The sequence below is a fragment of the Canis lupus genome, chromosome 34 (genome assembly GCF_011100685.1).
Source record: "Canis lupus familiaris isolate Mischka breed German Shepherd chromosome 34, alternate assembly UU_Cfam_GSD_1.0, whole genome shotgun sequence".
NCBI classification, from domain to species: domain Eukaryota; kingdom Metazoa; phylum Chordata; class Mammalia; order Carnivora; family Canidae; genus Canis; species Canis lupus.
The window spans coordinates 35,788,194-35,812,871 of NC_049255.1; the positions used below are offsets into that span (position 1 = coordinate 35,788,194).

The 24,678-nt window shown below is 42.0% G+C and overlaps 1 protein-coding gene across 8 annotated transcripts in view; it reads right to left on the reverse strand.

The window, feature by feature from the left end:
* The window catches only part of TNIK (TRAF2 and NCK interacting kinase), a 376,466-nt gene that overhangs the window by 107,376 nt on the left and 244,412 nt on the right, over nucleotides 1-24,678 (reverse strand). For all 8 annotated transcript variants that reach the window (XM_038583888.1, XM_038583893.1, XM_038583891.1 and 5 more), the window contains 3 exons: nucleotides 15,364-15,474; nucleotides 11,911-12,001; nucleotides 9,374-9,504 (listed from right to left, as the gene is read on the reverse strand). In XM_038583888.1, coding sequence (XP_038439816.1) covers nucleotides 9,374-9,504; nucleotides 11,911-12,001; nucleotides 15,364-15,474 — 333 coding nt within the window. The remainder of the gene's footprint in view (nucleotides 1-9,373; nucleotides 9,505-11,910; nucleotides 12,002-15,363; nucleotides 15,475-24,678) is intronic.

Below are 24,678 nucleotides of genomic sequence, written 5' to 3' on the forward strand. Positions count from 1 at the left end.
CCACTGTTCTCAGAGTCCAACTCACTTCTCTGCATAGGACACAACTCAGGAAGGCCTTTCCCTTTGTTCTATTTCAAGACGTTATTCAAAGTTGTCATCACACACACACACACACACACACGCAGTTTGCAGAGCCCAGCAAGTGACTAGGTTTGCCTGTAGGCGCCTGGCCTCGCTTAGCGAGGCTCCTCTGGAGCTAATGGGGAAGGCCCAGTCCACTATTACCAACGGCTCAGGAGCACTAACTGGTAAAACTGAAAAGCACAGCAACCCCGTACCTGGGGCTTCACGGTGGATTAACAGGGACAATCATTTGAGAACATGGCAAAAAAACACTGAGTCACTCACTGTGCAGGAGGCTTTAAACAGGAAGCCCAGCAAGAATAGTCTGGAAATGGCGGGTTGTGCTATTTCGGTAAGATTTCAACATCTCTAGGACTTGGGGGCTCTACATTTTCCCTATTTGCCCAGAAATCGAGTGTTTCTGTAATGTGAAATGGGGTGCAAATAAATATAAAGGGGGTTGCCAGGCTCTGTGTCCCTAAGGGCCATGGCAGGGTCAGGTGTAAGTGGCCTTCAACTCCCGGGGGTTTGAGCTGGTCTGAAAGCCAACTGAAGGCCTCTGAAAGGAAATGATGGGGTGAGAGGGGCTCCGGGCCCGTCCTCGGATGGGGAAGCAGCAGCTCCGAAAATCCAGGCAAGCTCCGCCTCCGAGGCCTTGCCTTAGCTCTTCCCTCTGCCCGCAGCAACTCCCCCAGTCCTGTGCTGGCTGACACCCCCTGCCCAGGAGGCCTTTGTTCACACGCCCTGTTCCCAGGGAGGCTCACTGCATTGTCCCCCCGGTGCGGCCAGACCCTGTCCCCTTGTCCACGTGTGGCCTCCGGAGAACGAATCCCCTCTAACACCTGCGTAAGTTACTACTCGTCAGGGGCTCCTACTGTTTGCTGCTGCTGTTTGTGTCCCCTGCCCCCCCCACACACAGTAGAACATAAGGTCCCCAAGGGCAGGGAGGGATCTTTGCCCTGCTCACTGGTACGTCCCAAGTACTGAAAGCAGCACCTAGACACAGTAGGCACCTAGGAAAGAACTGTTGAGTGAATAAACGAATGGAAGATGCTTGGGGGAAAGGAGCAAAACTGCATCCTAAGATTGCTGGACTCCTTGTAGGGCATCTCCAACCTTCCACACACACGGGGAAACGACTTAGGCAAGACCACAGCACAGCTCAGCACCAGGCTTGGAGCAGAGCTGGGCCTCCCGCTCTCTGAACTGTCGTCCCAACATAAAAACCCGAGGAGTCATCTTTTAGGTAAAATTTAGTCCCGCAGGCCTGGCGCCGAGCACACTCTTGGGCATGCAGTGAGCTCGGGAACATGAATTTCCTCCCTCTCCGTTGTCAGGTGGGACTGCGCGTGCCGGCCCAGGTTTCCCTGGCCCTGCTAGTGGCAGATGTGGTTTGCTGGCTGACCCAACAGGCATCTCAGTCCTCATTCCCTTGCTGCCTCTACCTCGGAGCACAGGGACGCTAAGCGTGTTCGTCCAGACTCCCCTGCAGCCAAGGATGGCGGGTAAGGACGTGACGTAGCTTCTGGCCAATAAGACCCGGGCAAACATCTTCTGGAAGCTTCGGGGAAAGCTTTTGTTTTTCCCGACACGAGTGACAAATACAGCTGATGTCTTGACAACCCTTTCCCACTTCTTATTGCCTTGAATAAAAGCATCAGATCCAGAGTCGCAGCATCCAGCTCGTCAACCATGAGGCTGTACGTCAACAAATTCACTGTGACAGGCTAGAATGGCAGGGCCCGGGGGTTTGAGTCCACCAGGGAGCCGCTACACCAACTCCGGGCGGCCTGCCTCTAGCCTCCGGAGGACGTAGGGGACCGGGGTACGGCCCAGAGCGTTCCTTAGCGGGACACGTATACAGCAATAGCGTGAGGGAGCGCAGCCGGCCAGTAGGCAAATGGAGGGGTCCCAGTTACGAGGTGGTCCTGGCTTTGCCCCACAGGCAGCAGGAAAAGCCAGCGAGGAGACGCTTCTTTTATTCAGTACACATGATCTCAGGTCTCCTCTTAGGCAGCTCCCCACCCCCCACCCCCCAAAAAAACCAAACCAGCCCCATTCAAACCAAAGTCACACCATCCCAAGGCCTGTACAACCTCTCACGGTCAGGCCAGAAATTGTACCTTCTTTAAGCCCTCATTTGATACCAGAAGGAGGGGAGGGAGGGGAGGGGAGAGAGGAAGGAAGAAGGGGGGGGAGGGGAGGGAGGGAGGGAGGGAGGGAGGGGGGGGGGGAGGGAGGGAGGGAGGGCAGGAGGCGGGAGGGAGGTGGAGGGGGGGGGAGTGAGGGGGGAGGGGGAGGGGGGAGGGAGGGAGGGAGGAAGGAGGGGGGAGGAGGGAGGGAGGGAGGGACGGCAGGAGGTGAGGAAGGAGGAGGAAGGAAGGCGAAGGAAGGAGGGAAGGAAGGGAAGGAGGAAGTCTTCCTTCAAGAAGAATCCCTTCCCTTCATCCTTTCCTTCCCGTTCCCTTCCCTTCCCTTCCTTCCCTGCCCGTTACACTTCCCTTTCCCCTGTCCCTTCCCTTCCCTTCCCTTCCCTTTCTTTTCCTTCTCTTCTTTTCCAAAAGGAACATTTCTATTCCTGGCCATATATACCCAGAGCTGCTTGTAAGCTACGCTTAACTGCCCGTGCTAGACAGCAATAAACGTCCTTGACGGGACTTGTTTTAAGCCTTTGGATACATTAGCAAGTCCCAAAGACACTTCAGAACTTAAATACGAGAGAAAATGTTCCAATTACAACTGGCAAGACAGATCACAGGAGATGAGAGAGGGAAGAGGGAGGAACAAGATGGGGAGAGAGTCGGGGAGAGATAAGTTTCCTTCGTGGCCGTGGTGTGACTCATTTTGGCAGGAGCTGGGTAATTCATTATTCCGGAGGCGCTGTGCAGCCTGGCCTGTGGCATGATTAATAGCCCCGTCCTGTGTGCATTACAAACAGAACAGAGACAAATTCTAGCGCCTCTGAGAAGGCAGAGGCAAGCACGCGACTTCTGGCCGGTGGGGGGTCAGCTGGCACGCAGGCGGCCCCAAACGCCGCAAATGAACACTCCTTTTGGGGCTGGGCTGCCCATTGCGTGAAGAAAAGGACGCTGGCAGATGGCTGAGCCAATCACACAAGGAAAGAGAGGGCTGCTGTGGTGCAGGAAAGAGCCCATGCTAGACAGACAGACCTACATCTGACTCTGAGCTTTGCCACCACCAGCTTGGTGGCCTGGAGCAAGCTGCTCAACGTCTCTGTGCCCACTTGCTCGCCTCTAATGTGAAGAGAACACCTATCTTGCAGGGTTAACACCATAACTCAATAAGGTGATGTATGCACAGGGCTTCATGCGAGGCAGTGCAAATCGTGGGTATTGCACACACACACCAGAGCCGTTACCTCCGAGTGGCTCCTGAGTCAGGGACGCTGGCCGGGAGCTCTGGCACTTACAGCACTCAGAGAAGTAAGTCCCTGAGATGATGCAGGAGGCCTACAGGAGGCAGAAGGGCATGTCCTGCCCCCTCCAGCCTCCAGGTCCCCCTTTCCCTGGCAGAGCCTAGTAAGGAGCCGGATGGACAGGCACAGGTGGGGGGAGCTGGGTGCCGGCCCCATCATCCCCAAGCAGAGGGCAGACCTGAAAGACAGCAGCTCCATAACAGGCACGGCCCACACCACGACTCGTGGACCAGGCCACAGTCTTCTCCTGTGACTTCTCATTACTCTCTTTGTGGGACTGGTCTTGCCAGAGAAAGGAAATTGTATTTGTTGTGTGCATGCCCTAAGGGAAGGATCTGAACCTAGAGGTAGAAGTTATGGAGATGCAGATTCCGACTCAACGTAAGCGGACAACTAAAGGTGGGTAAGACAAACAGGAGGTTTGACTCATATGATGTTGCTGGCTTTTTTAGGTTAAAAAAAAAAGAAGGCCTCAATAGCAGTGCCTTCCTATGACACACAAACACAAATATTAACCATCCAACCACTTTATTCTGATGCAACCTGGTAATACATGATTTGTTATCCCCATTCTATAGAGGCTTAAGAAGGCTTAAATAACTTCCCTAGGTGATAGAGCAAAGAGGAGGAGGCAAAGTCTACATTTTACACCAGTAAAATGCACTTATGTCATACACTTATACTCTACATTATATATAATCAGACACGGGGGCGAGTCACCTGGGGTCACGGAGGATGTTCGAGCACAGGTAGTGATTAATAATTCCGTTTCCCACCCTAAACAAACTGAGTGCAGGAATCTTCAGCGCCGTGTTCATCTACATGTGTTATGTGAGCCAAGGGAGAAGGTTAGAGTACCTTTATCATTCAGCTGGGGACCAGCAAGGGGGTGGAGGGGGTGCTCTGTGTCTCACTGAGGACACTTACACATGTAGATGGGAACGTAGAGCCACAAGGAATACATTTAATAGCAATTTCAGCTTCTCACTGGTGGTAATAACAGGCTATCGGTGTCATCTGTCCCCCCTTCGGAATAAGGGTGGGGCCTTCGCTGGACTCTCAATACACAGAGGCCCGGTGTCCTTTGAGAACGTAAGCCTCACTCTGCAACCTGAATCTTGTCCTTTCACATCACACCCTGCGTGGATCTTGGTGCGGCCCAACGAGTCAAGATTTCTCCTTCCACCCTGCCTCAAGAGAGCCAGTCACCTGTAACACAGGAGCCCGAGTACTCGCTCTACAGCCAGACCCTGGAGGAGACGCCCGTGGCTGCAAATGAACCACAGCTCCTGCGCGGAAAGTCTCATAAGCAGAGGTGAGGGGAATGATACACAACATGAGCACAGGTCGGGCCAGAGGATGGGGGGATGCGGTGGGGGGCCGAGGGGCTATGCCATTTTACTGGAGTTCTCTAACTTTACTAATTTAATATAAAAGCAAGGACAGTTTATGGAGGGGTGTATGTGTGGGTGTGTGGGGGGTAGGGACAGGACAGAAAAATACATAAAATAAAATATAAAGAAAAATATAAAAATACATAAAAAAAATTTAAGCTTTCCATTCCCATGTCCTATGTCATATATCCACCCACGGGCCAGGGGCGAGTGAGACAGCTCTCCACTCCCGTGTCCTATGTCATATATCCACCCACAGGGCAGGGATGACTGAGACAGCTCTCCCCTCCCATGTCATAGGTCATATATCCACCCACGGGGCAGGGGCGAGTGAGACAGCTCTCCACTCCCGTGTCCTATGTCATATATCCACCCACAGGGCAGGGATGACTGAGACAGCTCTCCCCTCCCATGTCATAGGTCATATATCCACCCACGGGGCAGGGGCGAGTGAGACTATATCATGTGCACTATCCCGTGAGCTGCTCTTTGCATCTAAGGCTCTATCTTGGGGTCTGTCCACCTTCAGCACGCCCGCCGCCCCACGGCTGAATAGCTGCGTAGTATTCCACTGGACAGATAGATGCTCCTTGGCCTTATTCCACCCGTGTCCTACTGCTGCAAATTTGGCTGCAGAGAACCTTCATTAGTGAGTAATTCTGTGAAAGCAATAGATACACAGGACTGTAAAATACTTGACAACTCCCTTCCAACTGAAATGAAATTCAAATTTCAAAAATAACAATTTAAACAGCTTAGGAATTCTGAGCGGTTTTATTAATTTTAAATCTCTTGAATGCTTATTATGAAATGAGAAAGCTCCCACTATTGCCCCACATACTTATCAGGGAAATGAAACCTTTCCTTTTGCTTGAAGTGTTTTGACAGAATTTCTGAAAACAAGAAAGGAAGGGCCTCTAGGGGAAAGTGAACACACCAGGCATACGAGCTGCTGGTGCTCCTCCTTAGGATAAAGGGTTATTTTCAATCCGTTACTTTCTATGCCTGGGAGATTCCAGACAAAACCAGACTGCACTGAAAAGCAGGAACTCTTCAGACTACTTTCCTACAGTAGAGGCCTTTCTTTTATTGAATTAGAGTAGTTTTTAGAAAAATCTATAGCAGTCTTTAAAGATATTTTAAACAGTAGATAGCTCAAGATATCTCAAAAGGTAGCTGGTAATAAATAATAAATTAAACAGTAAAACACAACTATATTCTTCTCTTACTTTGGTCTTGATTTTAAAGGAGGGGCTTCCGTGAAATCTAACAGAGCCTGGTGGCTTTCAACTCCTCTTTTATGGCAAACATTCCCCCTAGATGGGAAGTATCTAGAACACACGAGAGCCCAAATGTTGACCTGGGTTTCTGAGGCTGGGATACACAGCTGGGTCAGATGGACCGCGGACCCATGGTACCAAACGCCTGAAGTCGGATGCTGTTGGAGAAGAATTTTCTATGTGGAAAACTGCATGTACAGATGCAACTTGCCTCAGTCTCTACACGTGGTGAGCTTTTAATAAATATGTGCTGAGTGAATGAAGAGATGGTTTTGAAAGGCAACATATTGTCAAGTTGTCTCCTGGTGACAGACCACATTCCTAAGAATGGTGAACAGAAAAATGGATAAAAGCTGGTGCCAAGAAAGAAGTAGAAAGATTATATTTCCAGAATCGTTGCCTCTCTGGTCCACTGTAAAGGTGTGAAGTGGTTGACATAAATCTTCAAAGAACACTCAAACTTTCCTATCTGCCCAGGCTTCCTAACTCACCCTTTCGTCGTGCCCCTTCTTGTACTGGTGACAATGACCAGTGAGAGGCTCACAGTCTTGCCAAGGCTTCTTCTTCCTCTTGTGCCATCTGCACCCATAACAATCCCGATAAATTAGTTCTCACTAAGGTCTCAATGACTACCATAGCGAACCTGTTCTCTCAGCAGGATTCCTTATTTTTTAATAAAAGACACAGAAATTAATCTTCGGCTTATTAATGTCTCAGGATACTTTTATAGTCACATAGGACCTTCCAGTATCTCTGAAATCACCTTGTGCAGCACGATGCCCCCCATCGTACCAGGCTTTGTCCACACCTAGAATTACGCAGTGGGCTCAAAATTCTTTTACCGACCCCAAACAATAGTCCTTAGACTTAATGGGAGGAAAGACGACCAAGATACCAGTTTCACTCTAAGCTTTGGTTTTGCTAGAAGGAGGTCCTCTTCTGTATTATCGAGAACAACTAAGTCATGGGGATTTATTTTATGTCACAGAAAATAAGTCCCATATATAGTACAGCCACTCAAACTCGTTAAGAGGCTAACCCAAGGGTAAAAGTTGGAAACACCCTGATTCTCCATGGTACGTTATAAAGCAGTAAAAAATATCTGTGGCCCCGAGCAGACTAGTTGACACTTGCTAAGTATAACTATTGTTTGAAGAATTGCTTATGGCCAATTATGATACACTTCCCTGGTCTGGGACATATATTTTGTAGTGGCTCCTCTGAAGGGATCTGCCAATTGAATTATTTAAATGTGCTTATCATTAGCAGTTTAAATAAATGACATTTATTTTGGCGAGAGATTAACTTTTAACTTGGCAGCTGTTTTCAGACAGATTGTTGTCAGGTTATTACACTGACTAACTTTGAGAGAAGGAAGACATTTACAGGAGATTATTTTGGTTTTAGACTTTCAGCTTGTGTTTCTCCAAAGAGGCAAATAAGTCTGTCAATGCCCTGAGATACTGGGTCCCGAAGACATTGCAATGTTTGCATCTTTGTGACCTGATTTCAATAATAACCCCACATGTGGAGAACTAAAAATGTTCTTTAAAACAGGAATTCTTCAAATATGCTCTTCAGAAGCTGTTTTGTGGCTAAGTTGGAGATTTATATAGGAGTACATCATAGAGGAGCAGGGTAATATATTGGTAATATTCTGAAAAGAGCGTTGGAAGATGAGGGTTCAACTTTCAACTCTGAGAAGCCCAGTGACTTGATGTGCACTTGCAAAGGCCTCCAGCCTCATGTTTCCCTGTAAGAGGAGGGCACACGGAAGTGACCAGTAAGGTCCTTTAGTGAAAAGTCTAGAGCACCTGGGTGGCTCAGTGGTTGAGCGTCTGCCTTGGGCTCAGGGTGTGATCCCAGGGTCCTGGGATCGAGTCCCACATTGGGCTCCCCACAGGGAGCCTGCTTCTCCCTCTGCCTGTATCTCTGCCTCTCTCTGTGTCTCTTATGAATAAATAAATAAATAAATAAATAAATAAGTAAATAAATAAATAAATCTTAAAAAAAAAAAAAAGAAAAGTCCATGCACCTGTGAAATCAGCTTGAGTAGTATCAGATTTTGTCCACTGTTGTGCTGGGGTCTACACAAACACCAAGCATTATCTCTTCATCTTTTGCACCAAAAACTCACAGTTTCTACATCCTATTTGCCTCTAATTTTATGATGTCTCAACTTTCAGCCACAATTCATGACAATACTATCAGCTGACATTGCAGCTATCAGCGGGATAGTAACCCCAAATCATGCTTGACCATTGGCTAGGAGAATGGAAAAGAGGGGGGCTTTCTGGAGAAGGGGACAACTGTCACCATCTACTTAAACATTGCTTTGAATTTATTAGCAAATTGCCAGTTGATGATGCAAAGTGACAAGGCACCAATCACATTTCAATAAACAGCATGACAGTCCACAGAAATACCATGAAGTAGCTACCAATACCCCGTTTTGTTCTCTCTCATTGAAAAGAAACTTCAATAATTAAACTTTGAGCAATGGAGAAATGAAGATGTCTATTCTTTTTAAAGATTTTATTTATTTGAGAGAAAGGGAGAGAGAGACAGAGCACCAGCAGGATGAGGAGCAGAGGGAGAAGCAGAACATCCGTTCTCATCCCCAATGAGACTCAATCCCAGGACCCCGGGATCATGACCTGAAGCCAAGGCAGGTGCTCTACCGACCGAGCCACCTGGGAGCCCCGATGAAGTCTATTTTTAATCAGAAAAAGATGACCCAAGACAACAAATTGGCATCTTTTAACCTAAAAAGCTCTCAGAATATATCTATATGCTTTGTCAAACCTCTAACCTATAATCGTAATAGATATTTGTTGCCTATTTTTAAGTTTTTATTTAAATTCCAGTTAACATACAACGTAATATTAGTCTTGAGTGTACAATACAGTGACTTAACACTTCCATAAGAAATCTATTTTCCAATAAGAAACGAAAGGAAGTTCAAGAGAATATAGAAAATGGTTTTAACATCTTTTACAAACAGGCAATCAGATATAACGGGTGAACGCGTGAAAAAGATTCTAACACTTGAGTGTCTTATTATTTTAAATTCAAATAATGCTTTTCAGTTCTCCCTTTGGATTACATAAATCCAGGCCCAAAGGTACGTGAGAATTTTCCCACTGCAAGACTCGGGGCGGGACATGAGGCACAGTTCTGAAACAATGAAGAAGTCATACCTTGAAATCGTATGTGGCATCTGGGTTTTCGTCACAGGCAATGACTTCTGGAGCCATCCAGTAAGGGGTCCCGATGAAGGTATTTCTCCTGCCCACTGTTCGATCCAGCTGGGCACTGACGCCAAAGTCCACTATTTAAGAGAAGACAAATGAATAAAGTCTATGATCCTTACGTGGTGATAAGACGAATGCTCATTTTTTTAATGTGGCAAAATAAACATGCCACAAAATTTACAATTTTAATCATTTGTAAATGTACGGTTCTGTGCCATGAAGAACATTCACATTGTTGTGCAACCATCACCGCCCTCTGACTCCAGAACTTTTTCATCTTCCCAAACTGAAACTCTGCACTCATTTAAACAATAACTCCCCATTCTCCCCTCTCCCCAGCCCCTGGCAAGCACTGTTCTACTTTTTGTCTCTAAAAATCTGGACTACTACAGGTACCTCATATAAGCGGTACCGTACAGTACTTGTCTTTGTGTGACTGGCTTGTCTCAATTAGCATAGTGTCCTCAAGGTTTGTCCTTGTCAGAGCATGGGTTAGAATTTCCTAACTTTTAAGGCTCAGTAATACTCCATCGTATGCAGGCACCACGTTGCATTTATCCATCCACCTGCAGATGGGCAATTTGGGTTGCTTCTCCCTTTTAGCTATTGTGAATGTCTATTTTTATCTACTTTTATTTATTTTTTTGCACAGAGATATTCACAGCAGCTTTATTTTCAACAGCCCCTAGTTGGAAACAATCCAGGTGTCCTTCACTAGGTAAATGGTTAAAGAAATGGCAGTGGTGTAGCCCGGTGTAGTATCAGGGAATACTACGCAGCAATAAAAAGGAGCAAACTGGTATGCATAATAATCTAGATAATTCTGTAGATGTTTATACTGGGGGGGGGGAGCCAATTCCAGAAGGCTACATACTGTATGATTGCATTCATACAACCACATCCTTTTAACTGTTGTGAACGTCTATTTTTAAAGCACATGAATATATGAAATGTGTACTGAGGAGGAAAGCACGTAACGCTGTATTTGGTTAAACCAAAGGTCTGTAGGGACAAAAACAGATGTTAAATAACAGGCAAGCTTGTTTGCCATAAGAGATAATACTTAGGGGGATACAAAGAAAGTGTTTAAGAGCCAGGTTTCTGCAGTCAGAGTGCCTAAGTTTGCAACCCATCTCTGCCACTTACGAGTGATGTGACCTAGGGCTAGCAGATCAGGATTTAAGCTCCAGTTTCCAAATTTATAAAATGAGGCTGATGATATTTACATAGGGTTGCTGTGATATAAAAATGCTGTGTATAGGGCCTGACATAATCTCTCAACAAGGGACTGTTAATGGGTGATGGGTGAATATTCTGAGGATAGAGTACTTAGCCAGTCCATGGAAGATATGTGTATATACATATACACAGGCATGTGCACACACACCCGCCTTCCCAACTAATGTATATTTTTGTTTTAAAAGGGAATATTCATGGGATGAAAGTTTAGACCCAATGCTAAGAAAAACATGGAAATTATATATTTTAACGAAAAGGCACGAACAAATGTTTGAGATATAAACGTAGGGCGTATTTCGATCTCTTTGAAAATAAACAATCATATGGGCAATAACTCCTTTCTAGATGACAAACTGCATATCCTACAGATAGCTGTCAATTCATCCTCTGACTCATAGACACCAAGGGGGTGGAGCTTGTGCAGCATGTGGATTCTCTACCCTATGTGGACAATCCCAGATTGGTGGGAGGAAGCACCAGGGAAAAGGGTTCCCTCACTGATAACTCAGGCAAACAGAAGTAGGATAACCTGCATGCATGCAAAGTAGAATACTGAACGCCCGTTATGCACAGGTGCCCCAGGTAACAACGAAGTTGATGTAAATATAGCTTAAAACATATGGGAATATAGCAGGAATTCGTTATTCTAAATATGTCTAACTGCGGATATTTTTCAATTAAAAAATGGGTCATCACTGTTCTGTGATAGCGACAGCAAAGTAGACAAATGGTAAGATTTAGGAAGCCGTTTCAAGGTCATTTACTTCTAATCTGAAAGGTTTTTGCTTTAAAAAAACACTCAATTACTTCTATAAATTGATTAAGCAAATGGTTCCTCCAATTCATTCCTCAAGCACTTTTTAAAAATGTTTTGAAATAGACAAATAAATATTTTCCTTTTCATTCCTTAGTACAGTGACCTCCAAATTCAGTGACAATTTACATTCATTAAAAACAAAACAGGGCAGTCCAGGGGGCTCAGCGGTTTAGCGCCGCCTTCAGCCCAGGGCCCGATCCTGAAGACCCGGGATTGAGTCCCATGTTGGGCTCCCTGCATGGAGCCTGCTTCTCCCTCTGCCTGGGTCTCTCTCTCTCTCTCTCTGTCTCTCTCTCTGTGTCTTTCATGAATGGATGAATACAATCTTAAAAAACAAAAACAAAAAAACACAAAAGAAAACCAACTAGCTGCTGAAATAATCCTATTCATTCCCTCAATTCCTAGGCTCACTGGATGCTGCTCTTACCCAGTTTAACTTCTGCGTTCTCAGTCAGCAAGACATTCTGCCCTTTAATATCTCGATGAATCACTTTATGCTGATGCAGATGACTCAGCCCCTGGAGTAACAAGGAATTGAGAAGGGTTAATAGGAACATAAGCCAAGATGAAAATAAAATTACTTGGACTGTCAATGATCCCAAAGAGATGTTAACTCACCCAGAGATAGTTTCCTTTTTTTTTTTGGTACTTTCATTATCATACTCAGGTCTTTCACGTGTATACAGTGCCGTCCTAAACTAGGCAATTGATTAATAAACTGCACTAGACGTTAACTCACTTGAATTTAAGTAAAAACTTGAAAGAAAAAAAAAGTTAAAAGTTACATTATATCATATAAGTTAATTTCTCAGACCAGACAAAAAATTTCCCATTGGCTTTAGCCAATGTGGCTCATATTAAACCCCCCGCCCCCAATTTCTGTTTCCTTTGTTGGCATTCATAACTGTCTTCTTTAGTGCTTTATGGTATCTGTGACGTTGTGTTCATTGCATGAAATAATTATTTGGTGACATCTAAACCGGATTGTGTTCCATTTCTCCATGAATTACTCTCACGCTGGCTTGTGGTGTGAGTTCTAAAATCTACAGATTGCTCTAAGTGTACACTTCTCAAAGTGTAACCTAAAATAATCTCAAATTGGAGTCTTGAAGCAAATTATGCTATGCTAACACTCGCTAATTCAAGGTACTGTATACTCAAGTATTGTCATTTTATTATTTATAATTTTCGGTACTTTTAATTTTCCTCCATAATGACCCTGGTATAAAAGATGAAGTTGAAACAAAAAGAAACAAAATATCTGAATTCCTTTGTTGAAAATACTCAGCAGGGATCCCTGGGTGGCGCAGCGGTTTAGCGCCTGCCTTTGGCCCAGGGCGCGATCCTGGAGACCCGGGATTGAATCCCACATCGGGCTCCCGGTGCATGGAGCCTGCTTCTCCCTCTGCCTGTGTGTCTCTGCCTCTCTCTCTCTCTCTCTCTCTCTCTCTGTGACTATCATAAATAAATAAAAATTAAAAAAAAATACTCAGCATGAGAATGGGGATGCCCAAAAAGATCGATGTGTACATTCAGGAATATCAGTAAACACAAACCATGTGAGAAATTGAAGCACTGGTTTGGGTTTTAAAAAAATTACCTTTCCTCTCTACTCAATTCAGCTCAAGGTAGGCATCCAGCAGATCAAAATGTATGGTTTTACGGCATATTAACTGCTCATGAATATTTACAGGGAACAAAGATCCCTCACACTCTTTCACTACCAGAGTGGTTGGAAACAGGTATCAGAGCACGTAAGCGAGCCAAACCTTATAGTTAATGAGATCATAGGATGCACGGAGGGTTATCTCTGAAACTTCTTGTGATTGAATGTCCCTTCCAATGAGTCATCTTATCTCAAATGTCAGTATCTTTTGGGAGAATGTATTGGAAGCGAGAAGAAAACACAGTTTTCACACTTTCGAATCAGGTACTGGGATATACTCATCAGGTGAAACAGAACCCTGGAACGCACATGGTTGATCATCCCCAGGGTTACCCATCCAAGGCTCCCAAGCAGAGCAGAAAGGTGGACTGCAGAACCAGCCGGGAGACCCAACAGATTCTTGGCGTCACGGGTGGTCTGGATGCCTAAATAACCCTTTGTGCTTTCTCTCAATGAGTGAAATTCTAAGTCAGAAATTCAAGTGAAGTTTACACAAAAGCACCTCAACATTTGAAAATAAATGTCAGGTTTGAGGGAGAACAGCAACCATACCTCCCTGTTTCCTGCTCAACTTTGTCTTGTGCTTGTTTCAGAAATCTTTCTGCCCACTCCAAGCCAGAGAGGGTTTATCCTATGCTTGCTCTTAACAGCTTTATTTTTTGTATCTTTCCCATTTAAAATATCTCTAATCCAGCTGGAATTAATTTTTGAATATGTTAGAAAGCAGGTATCATGTTTTCACATGACTAGTCAATGGACCAAGCACTATTTACTGATAAGAGCACCCTTTCCCCATGTGCCGCAAGCGCTTCTTTTGCCATAAATCATGTGTCCATACGAAGTAGGTCTGTTCCTGGACTCTTGATTCTGTTCCTTTGGCCATTTGTCTATTCTTGTGACAATACTACTCTGCCTTATTTACTTAGTAGCTTTAGAAGAAGTCTCAATAACTGGCAGCATAAATCCTCCAGCTCTATTCTTCTTCTTCAAGATTGCCTTGGCTATTCTCAGCCCCTTTGTACTTCCATATAATGTCTTAAAAAACAGCTTGTCAATATCTACAGATATACCTAGAGGGATTTTGATGGGGAGTTCACTGAAACCATGGATCAAACCAGGGAGAAATAACATCTTCACAATATTAAGTATTCTTATCTGTGAAATGGTATACACACCTCCATTTACTAAGATCTACTTTAATCTCTCCCAGTAATGTTTTGTGGTTTTCAGTGTAGAAGTCATTCACATCTTTCTGCAAATTTATTTCTACGTTTTTGATGTTTATGCTATTATCAACATTATTTTTAAAGTTCACTTTCTATTTGTTTTTGGGTTTTTGCCTAATGTGGTTTGAATATTTTTAATGTCTTCCATCCATCCACCCATCCACCCACCCACCCACCCATCCATCCATCCATCCATGCAGAGCACATAATTTGCCTCTCAAAAGTGTATCTTGGACATATCATGAAAATACTTTTAAATTTTATTTCCTTAGATTAAATAGGCAGAACTTATAAATAAATTATGATTGTCAAGCACATCTAATAAGAATGCTCAGTGAACACACAATAGCCTCCATATCAGAAGCAAGAGATAATTAAACTAGCCTGACTGAACTAAAATATGACCTTCTTTTCCCTGAATTGAGCTCAGTAAATTGAAGCTACTGTCCAGATAGCCTGACTGAGATTTGTGGGCAAAACTGGTCAAACAGATAGATACAGTCTTGTCCAGCTATTTTGATCAATTTAAGTGACAAAGTCTTGAAGGTTTTTTTTTTTTTAATTTAAAATCAGTTAAAAGTTCTATAAGTTCTATATGCTAAAATGGTAAATGTCATGCAATCCTTACACTAGTTATAAACTTTCAGAAATGGAAAATTCAAATGAGTAATCAAAATACCTCTAAAAAATTCATTTCCTAAGTAAAACCTTATCTCTATGTTCTAAAATCAGATTTCTAATTGGAAATATCATTGGAAATGAATCCTTGTTAAGGGAAGTCACCCAAAGTTAACACTCCAAATGAGAGTGCACATGGCCTGTTCAGAATGGCTCTCACCTCCACTGGAACAAGACCACAAAACTACCACTACTGCCATCACTGTTAGAATGAAGCTTTAAAAAAGTATGCAATATTTTTGTGAATGTCAGTGGAAGGTTATTAATACAAAGTTCAATACCATCCCAGATATTCCGTGTTGTCACTTACTCGTAAGATCTCCCTGCAGATGTATGCAATCCACTCCTCCTTCAACGTGTTACCTTTTGTGTTCTTGATCAGGTCAGTGACAGAGCCAGCGCCACAAAACTCCATCACCAACTGGCAAAGGAAGCAAACACACCATTACTATAATTATACTTCACAACTTTCACTCGGTTAAAGCATAAGTCATTCTAGTTGGCTGCTTTAGAATGCCATTCCTGTAAAGAATAAGTGATCATAAGACAATATATAAGATATAAACTCATATCTTAATTTCTTTCCAAAATGATGGAAAGGAAAGATTATTTTTAATTTTCCAATCTGAAAATTATAATTGGAAATTGAGGAAAATCTCCATATTCTAAGTATTTTTAAAAAGGAGGACAGCTAGGTGGTTCAGATATGGTTAAGAATATCTTCATGTTTTTATCCAGCAATTGAGCCCATCTTTCCTACAAAAATGGATCATTCCCCTGTCTGAAAGAGCTATGGTTTTCTAGGCAGTCCAACATTAGGACAATAAAGTGTACACTGTTTATGCTATTGGCTTGTAAGTGGCACTGTAAGCTGTCAGAATGGGGACTATCTGTTTTTAATTAACTTCAGCAAATGTTCCCAGGAGGTTAGACACATCAAATAAATTCAATAAACAATAAGCCTTAATTTAGCACCTTTCATCCAAAAAGCTTCAAGTTCTCTATAAATATAAACTCATTATAGCACTCAGCAACTTTATCAAATAGGCGGAAAATAACCATCTCCTTTATTTAATGGAGAAACGGAGACTAGAAGAAAAGCAATCCATCTGATTTTATATCCATTTTCTAGGTTTGGGAAACACATCCATCTCCTTACTTTCTCCCTTTGCTTAAAAGAAAAGAAAGAAAAAGAAAGGTCTTCAACAAATGGCATTTATTAAGGTACTTATATTTTTTCCTAATTATATGAAAAGGATTCAGAATAACTAGCAATCGATCTCTGACTAAACTAATCGATCTCTTGTTTCTGACTAGAAACAGAACTAAAATGGAGCCATAATGAAATCACACTGACGGTTTGGGCTTTGTCCAAATGTACATTCTTAACAATACCATGTATACCTAGTAGAAACTCAAAAGAACTCATGAAATGAGTTTTCAATGCGTCTTCTGACCTGTCTTATGATTCCACAAATGGTAGTGAAGCCCTATCATCTTTTCCAGAGCACCAGAGGAAGTGAAGAGACCTCTTAGGAGTTTTTGTAAGGAAATCTGAGAAGTGCCACAATAGACCACATTGCGGCCCAATAAGAGCTGTAAAATTATCACATAGGATAGTCAGCAAGCTATCAAAGGCCATAAACTCCTGTTACAAAGAACTCAAGAGCCAACCTGAAGAGGTTCTCACTAACCAAAGATGAGATGATTTGAGCATCCATAAGAATAACAACTGCAATGGCTTGAAACACATTAAATAGGCATTAACTAAATGCATTAACAAACAGCACTCAAAAAAAGAATAGAACTGGCCCTGGCTTATTTTGCTACTGGTAAATAGAGGGAAAGAATCAAGAATTGACACTGCCTTTCTTTCTTTTCTTTTTTTAGAGATTTTATTTATTTATTCATGAGAGACATAGAGAGAGAGAGAGAGAGAGAGAGAGAGAGACAGGCAGAGGAAGAAGCAGGCTCCCTGTGGGGAGCCCAATGCAGGACTCGATCCCAGGACCCTGGGATCACAACCTGAGCCAAAGGCAGATGCTCACCCACTGAGCCACCTAGGTGCCCTGACACTGCCTTTCTTAGACAAGCTTTAGCATTGGATAATTAAGTAATTAAAAGGGGCAAATCTTGTCTTTATAAAATGCAGGCATTCCATATAATAAATGAAAAGGATACAATAGAATTAAAATATCATTATTTCATAGCCCCTAACAAACCAATGAGTTTAAGCACTGATTATCAATGGCTGCCAACATAAAAAAATTAAGAAGTAACCAGAGTGTATTTGCCTCTCGATTAGAATAACATTACCTAAGAAGTAGCCTTGTGAAGAACAAACAAACAACAGAAAACAAACCACAAGATCCCCAGAATCTGATCAAGCATCTAGTTCCAATTACCAAATTACAGAAAGTTCAGAGGACTCAGGAACATGTCACCTCATGGGAATACAATTGAGAAAACCTGGAACAGGAAACTCCACAGGGCAAATGACCCAATTTATTTGCTTCAACAAATAAATTGCAAGAAGGAAAAAAGGAGATGGAGGGAATATCTAAAGACTTAAAAGCATCAAAAAAGATATACCAACAATTTGCAAGGGATGTACCTTATCAGGATATGAGTTTTGTTTTTAAAAAAAGTTCTTAAAATTTTTGAGGTAATTAAAGCTTTGAATACAGATTAGAAATTTGATGATTTTAAGGAAATATGAAGGTTTTCTAAGTGTGATAATGGTACTGTGGTTATGTAAAAAAAAGTTCTTATCTTTTAGTGAAACATACTGAATTACTATGGATAAAATGATATGATGGTCTTCTCTATAAATGGTGCTGGGACAACTGGATATCCATATGTAAAAGAACTTCAACCTCACACCATACAAAAAATTATCTCAAAATGGATCAAAGACCCAAATATAAGAGTTAAAATGATAAAACTCTGAGGAAAGAACATAGGGGAAATCTCCATGATCTTGGACTTGGCAATGGTTATTTCACTATGACAATAAAAGCACAGGCAACAATAACAAAAAAAACAGATGAGAATTACATTAAAATTAAAAACTGTGCATCAAAGGATACAATTGAGAGAGTGAAAAGAAAAAGCCACTGAATGGGAAAGATATTTGTAAATCAAATATCCAATAAGAGTCTAGTATCCAGAATATATAAAGGACACTTACAGATCAACAAAAAAATGCATAAATAAATAATTCAAAGATGGGCAAAGGATTTGAATAGACATTTCTCCAAAGAGGATCCACAAATAACCAACAATCATATGAAACGATGCTTAATAACATCAATAGTCATTAGGAAAGTGCACATCAAAATCACAATAATATGCCACTTTATACCCACTAGGATTTTTTTTTTTTTAAAAAAAGGCAGAAAATAACACATGTTATTGCCAACGCATGTTAGCAAGAATGTGGAGAAATTGGAACCCTTGTATGTTGCTGAAGGGAATGTAGACTGTTGCAGTTATAAACAGCTCGATGGTTCCACAGTAAGGTAACACAGACTTGCCATAAGACCTAGAGATTTCACTTCTGGGCATACACTCAAAAGAATTGAAAACAAGTATTAAAACAAAAACTTGCATCTGAATGTTCAAAGCACCACTATTCACAATGGACAAAGAGTGGAAGTAACCAAAATATCCTATCAGATGAATAAACTAAATGTGGTATATCCATACAATAGAGTACTACTCTGCTATGGAAAGAAATGAAGCCTGACACAACTTGATTGAATCTTGAAGACATACTCATTGAAAGAAGGACCAAAAAGGTTATATATTGTACAAATCCATTTATATAGAACATCCAGAATAGGTGAATCCAATCCAAAGAGTAGATTAGTGGTTACCAGGCTCTAGGGGGAGGGAGGAATGGTGTTGAATGGGTGCAGGGTTTCCTTCTGGGGTGATGAAATTTCCAGAACTAAATGGTGGTAACAGTTGCACAATATTATGTACTTAATGCCACTGGATTATGTATTTTAACATGGTTAAAATGCTAAATTTTATGTTATATATATTTTACCAGAATTTAGAAAAAGCAGTATGATGAGGTTTCAGAATAATAGTAGAAGGGAAGAAGTGGGTGAGCATGTGTTTGGGGCAGGATTGGTCAATGATTGTTGGTTGTTGGGGCTAGTTTTGGGCACATGTGTGTCCATGATAGTGTTCTCTTTACTATTGTGTATTTGGGGGATTCTCTATAAAACAGAGTTAAAGAAAATCCCATTATGTAGCAAACCATGGTTCAATGCAGCAGGAGAGACCAAAGAAACATCCTTGGGTAGAAAGAAAATATTTTCTCAGGTGAGCAAATATGCTTGTGTCCCTTCTCAAACCCCATTTTGAAGAACACAGTGACCAGACCTCCTATGAATGCCTCCATTGCTCCTATATCAGCTGAAGAAAATGTCCCACCACTGGGCTCTATTAGGCCATGTAATTATAGTTCCCAGGGAAAGCAGTGGAAGCCCAGTGGCTCCAGTCTTTTAAAATTAGATTGGACAAAATACTTTCAAATATTCAGTAGGAAACAATCCTGCTCTAGCCAGGCACTAATGTCAGTGATTTCTATAATTTGCTTCTCTATTCAGCTCCAGCTGAAGGCTGCTAAATTCTTTTCATCTCACTACGGAACGAAATGATTGTTAAATTATGTAATGGGATTTAAAAAAAAAAAAGAGAGAAAGAAAAGAAGAAACCAGCATTCGCTAGCAACTGGTTCCTGCAACCGCACAACAGCACTGATAATTACTGCCACCACGCAGCAGGGACCCTCCCTCACCACAAGTAACCTCATCACATTAATAAACAGAAACAGGGCTCAACATGCCAAGCCCAGCAGTGATAAGTCAATAACTTCACATCTCACAAGCAAGAAATAATGGATCATTAATGTTCTCTCCAAAAGAAAGTTCTCAAAGAGGTGACACTGGAGCAACAATACTTGCTAACATTTACTGAGAATTTGCCAACTACTATTTCATTAATTCTCCTTTCTCTCAATTCCCTTTTCCTTATTTACTTGGAAATGAAGCTTAGTTGTGGTCCGCAGCCTTATCCAGAGTAAATATACTCATTAAGTAAGTAGAGCAGGGTTGAGAGCATGGTGCTCACTGAAGTACTACCTATGTGACCTTGGACATGCATGTCCTCTAACCACCCTGGGCTTGGCACCCCACCATCACCACTATAAAATGCAAAATAAAATAAAATGTTTGATGTGAACATTAAGTGTCTATGAGTGTAAAACTCCTAGTAGCCCCAAATCTTAAACTACACTTATTACTTTTTATCATTGGTCTGTTTGCACTTTAAAAAAGGAAGAGTTTCCAACTTGGAAGATGGTATCAATAGCTTCCCAAGATCCACTTCACTTGGATGGTAAATAAAAGGCTGACAGGTGCTTATAAAGGGCATTGGGCACGTGTGTTTTTAAAACCCCTGTTAAGGGGGCACCTGGGTGGCTCCGTGGTTGAGCATCCGCCTTCAGCTCAGGTCATGATCCTGGGGTCCTGGGATCGAGTCCTGCATCAGGCTCCTAGTCAGGGAGCCTGTTTCTCCCTCTGCCTGTATCTCTGCTTCTGTCTTCCTCGTGAATAAATAAATAAAATATTTTTTAAAATCTTGAAAACAAAAACAAAAAACCTTATTAAGAAAAGAGCACAAAAGACACATGTCCTTTTTTTAAGCTTGTATCTCATGGCAAGAAGAAGTGGTGGATGTTGCATCTTTTTTTTTTTTTTTTTGGAAAATTGAAGAGGTGGAGGGAGAGGTTGAGAAGGAATGGTACATTTGAAATGCTCATTCAACTCCACCTCAACAGGATACACCTACATGTCACTTGGGAAGAGAGAAGGATGGCTAGGTTGAAGGTGAAGACAGAACCAAGCTCATGTGGGACAGGGGTTGGTCCTGGACCTAGAACTGGAACCATTCTACCCACAAGATGTTTAGGAAACAGTGTAGCACAACCCAATTAAGAGAGAAAGGGTAGCTTGGATGATCTGGGCATGGTAGTTATTTCTATCTAAGTTAAAAAGGTTAACTTTTACAAAGAGTTCTAATGTATGTCACAACTTGTGTGGTTGCTCATCATTTATTTTTGTCAGTTGTCTTATATTTCTAATCAGCACGATGTCTTTTCTTAGAAGTTGTGGGGAGAGGGGACAATATACATTTTTTAAAGATTTTATTTGTTAATTCATGAGAGACACACAGAGAGAGACAAAGACATAGGCAGAGGAAGAAGCAGGGTCCTTGCGGAAGCCTGATGTAGGACTCGATCCTAGGACCCCAGGATCACGACCAAAGGCAGACGCTCAACCACTGAGCCACTCAAGTGCCCAAGAGAGGGGACAATATTTAAGCAAAAGATCTTTGATCTCAGCTGAGCCCAGAGGGAATTTCAGAAGCACTGTCTGAGCCAGCCCTGAGTTCACCTCCTCATCGGGAGGGGCCTTTTGTATGGAGTCACCTGTTGTGGTCACTTTTAACCTGAGGTTTCCAAGTCCATCACCTCTGAAGGAATTTTCAAAGGTTTATCTTTAAAACCAGCTTAAGAAGTTTAGGACGATTTCTAGGTTCTGTACAATAGACACTCATCTGCTAGTTAACTGGTTTTAAGTTCCTATAACAAGAAATAACACATTATGATATTTTAAAACTGCAGGCGCTGGCCAAAAATACCTTCATTCGTCCCCCCCACCCCCAAATGTCACTGGTCAGTCAGTCACCCAGAAGAATAACTGAATCTAACAGATCGCTTTTATAGTAAAACAAGGGGCAAGAGACGGGGAGAGGAAGAAGAGGGAGCAGGATGTGGAAGGTCTATCTATAATGAGAGAAGTTTGGGACACCTGGGCAGCTCAGTGGTTGAGCATCTGCCTTTGGCCCAGGGCAGGATCCTGGGGTCCTGGGATCGAGTCCCACATCAGGCTTCCTGCAGGGAGCCTGCTTCTCCCTCTGCCTATGTCTCTGCCTCTCTCTCCATGTCTCTCATGGATAAATAAATAAAATCTAAATAAAATAAAATAAAATAATAATATAAAATGAGAGAAGTTCAAGCCCAGCAAGTCAAGGGGCACTCTAACAAAAGGGTAGGAAAGAGAAACATCCAAGAATTCATAGCTCTGCAAAGGACCAGCCTATTGACCTTGAAGGTCCAGAAACATCAGCAAGGCACAGGATATTTTTATCATGTGTGGCTGGGAATAGCCACAGATCTCATCTGCATGATTTATGAAGGTGTAAACAAAACCAGTGCTTTGTTATAGAATGCTATCACACTTGCCAGACATGGTTTAAAGTCCCACAACATAAAATACGTGTGTATAGAAGTACACAAATTGGCAGGTATACATATGGACACATTTATCATTTAAATCAACTTATATAAAGGTAAGGTAAAACTGTTGAGAATTTTAAATTTGAAAAGGCAACCTAAACAACCCTTTGCAATCATTTTTAAACTAGCATGTATTTGGACAAGAAAAAAAAAAAAGCCTTTGGCTTCTAAACTATATTTTTAGACTTGAGAAAAAGTGCTTGAACTACAAATTCCAAGTTTTCCAAAGGTAAAAAATTGAGGCCCAAAGACGTGAAGTGTTCCAAACTTTGTCAATACAGCTTCTGGGTAATGAACAACTTTATATCTTGAGAACGACAATGGTGGTTTGAATATACAGAACCAACTGGTATTTTTAGCCCCAAAAAGCCACTTGAAAGGGTCAATGGTCAATTGTCCAAGGAGAGTGTCCCCGAGTCAGTATGGCAGCATTCAAGGAATGAGAGAAGTTAGTTACATCTTGTATTTGGTTTCTGGCACTCAGATTTCTCAGTATGTATGCAAAGTCTGTTGGAGAATTTTTCCTGTTAGGAGTCAATCATTACGTGCCCATTCTGGCCAGGGACTCACTCCCAGAGATTAACCTTATTGGGGATGTAAAGAAATGTTATGCCCAAACAGAAGAATTTGGGGAGAGGATGGGAAAGCAAGCTTTCAGTCAAGTAAAAATACAAAAATAAAAGAATATACTAGCCTCAGAGGATTTATGATTAAATAGCTTGATAGTTGAGATAGTGAAAGGGATTATAAGGGAAAGGAGGGGGACTGGGTGGGAAAAATTAGAGAGGGAGACAAACCATGAGAGACCCCTAACTCTGGGAAACACACAAAGGGTTGAGGAAGGAGAGGTAGGTAGGGGGACGAAGTAACTGAGTGATGGGCACTGAGGAGGACACTTGATGGGATGAGCAGTGGGTGTTATACTTATGTTGGCAAATTGAATTAAAATTTTAAAAATGTAAAAAAAACAAAACAAAACAAAAACAAAAACAAACAACCCAACTTGATAGTTGAGAATTTTGAGAAGCACAACTTAAATGGAACACAGACTTTGGCTCAGAATTCATCTGGAAAAGGAACCGGAGGTTTGTATAGACCAATAGCAGAGTAACGTCGGGCACACAGAAGTCTTCCTTCCGCTAAGGTGAAAAGCAGTTTAAGCACAATTCAAATGAAATTCATTGGGATAAAAGAAGAAATCCTTTGTACATTCTGGTCACAGCATCACCCATCAATTCATAAAAATAGCTCTTTTAAAGCTGAACTAAAGCCCTGTTGCAACGTATTAAATTAGGACTGGCTTTCACTCTGTTTGTACCTAAGTAGCATATCCTCTTGCTATAGGTCATGCAATAGGGCAGCTCTGAGACCGAGGGCCTGTTTACAATCACTCCTCCTAATATTTTAGGCACTCCCAAGTCAATTACTTATAAGAACGAAAGTCAACTTTTCAAAAATTTCTATTCACAAATAATAAGATTCAATCACTTCTTCAGACAAATGACCAAGGCTCTACATATGTGAATAAGGGAGTTCTTCAGTTATATAAGTGACAAATACTGATTAGGACAATCTGAAAAGAAAAGAAGAAAAAAAGAAAGAAAAAAGAAAAGAAAAGAAAAGAAAAGAAAAGAAAAGAAAAGAAAAGAAAAGAAAAGAAAAGAAAAGAAGAAAAAAAAGAAAAGAAAAGGAAAAGAAAGAAAAGAAAAGAAAAGAAAAGGAAAGGAAAGGAAAGGAAAGGAAAGGAAAGGAAAGGAAAGGAAAAGGAAAAGGAAAAGGAAAAGGAAAGAAAGGAAAGGAAAGAAAAAAGCCTCACTTCTGATATAGAATTCAAAAAAGAGACATTTTAAATTGTTCAAAAGACTCAGCTACAGGTGGCTGGATTTTGAATCACGCTATCTGCGGCACCCCCTATTTAAACCTTAAAACAACTACAAGAACAAGAGGGCCTGGTTTCTTTGCCAGACAAGATGCTACAGCAAGCGTTAAACTATACTAGACCTAAGGTTTAGGGACTGTGGCCATCCTCCCTGCAGATTCTAGAAAGGTCCTCTCATTGGTTCATCTCAGTATCTCACTCCTGGATGATGTTATACAGGAGCTGAGCAAGTAATGTCAGTGCAGGAAGGCGAGTGTGTGTGGAAGACAACAGGGAGTGCTGGGACCTCTGGTACAAACTGGAGTGGGCTGTGTGCTCTCCGAACAGCTATAACATCCTACTGCTATGGGGGGAGTTCAGGCCCGACATTC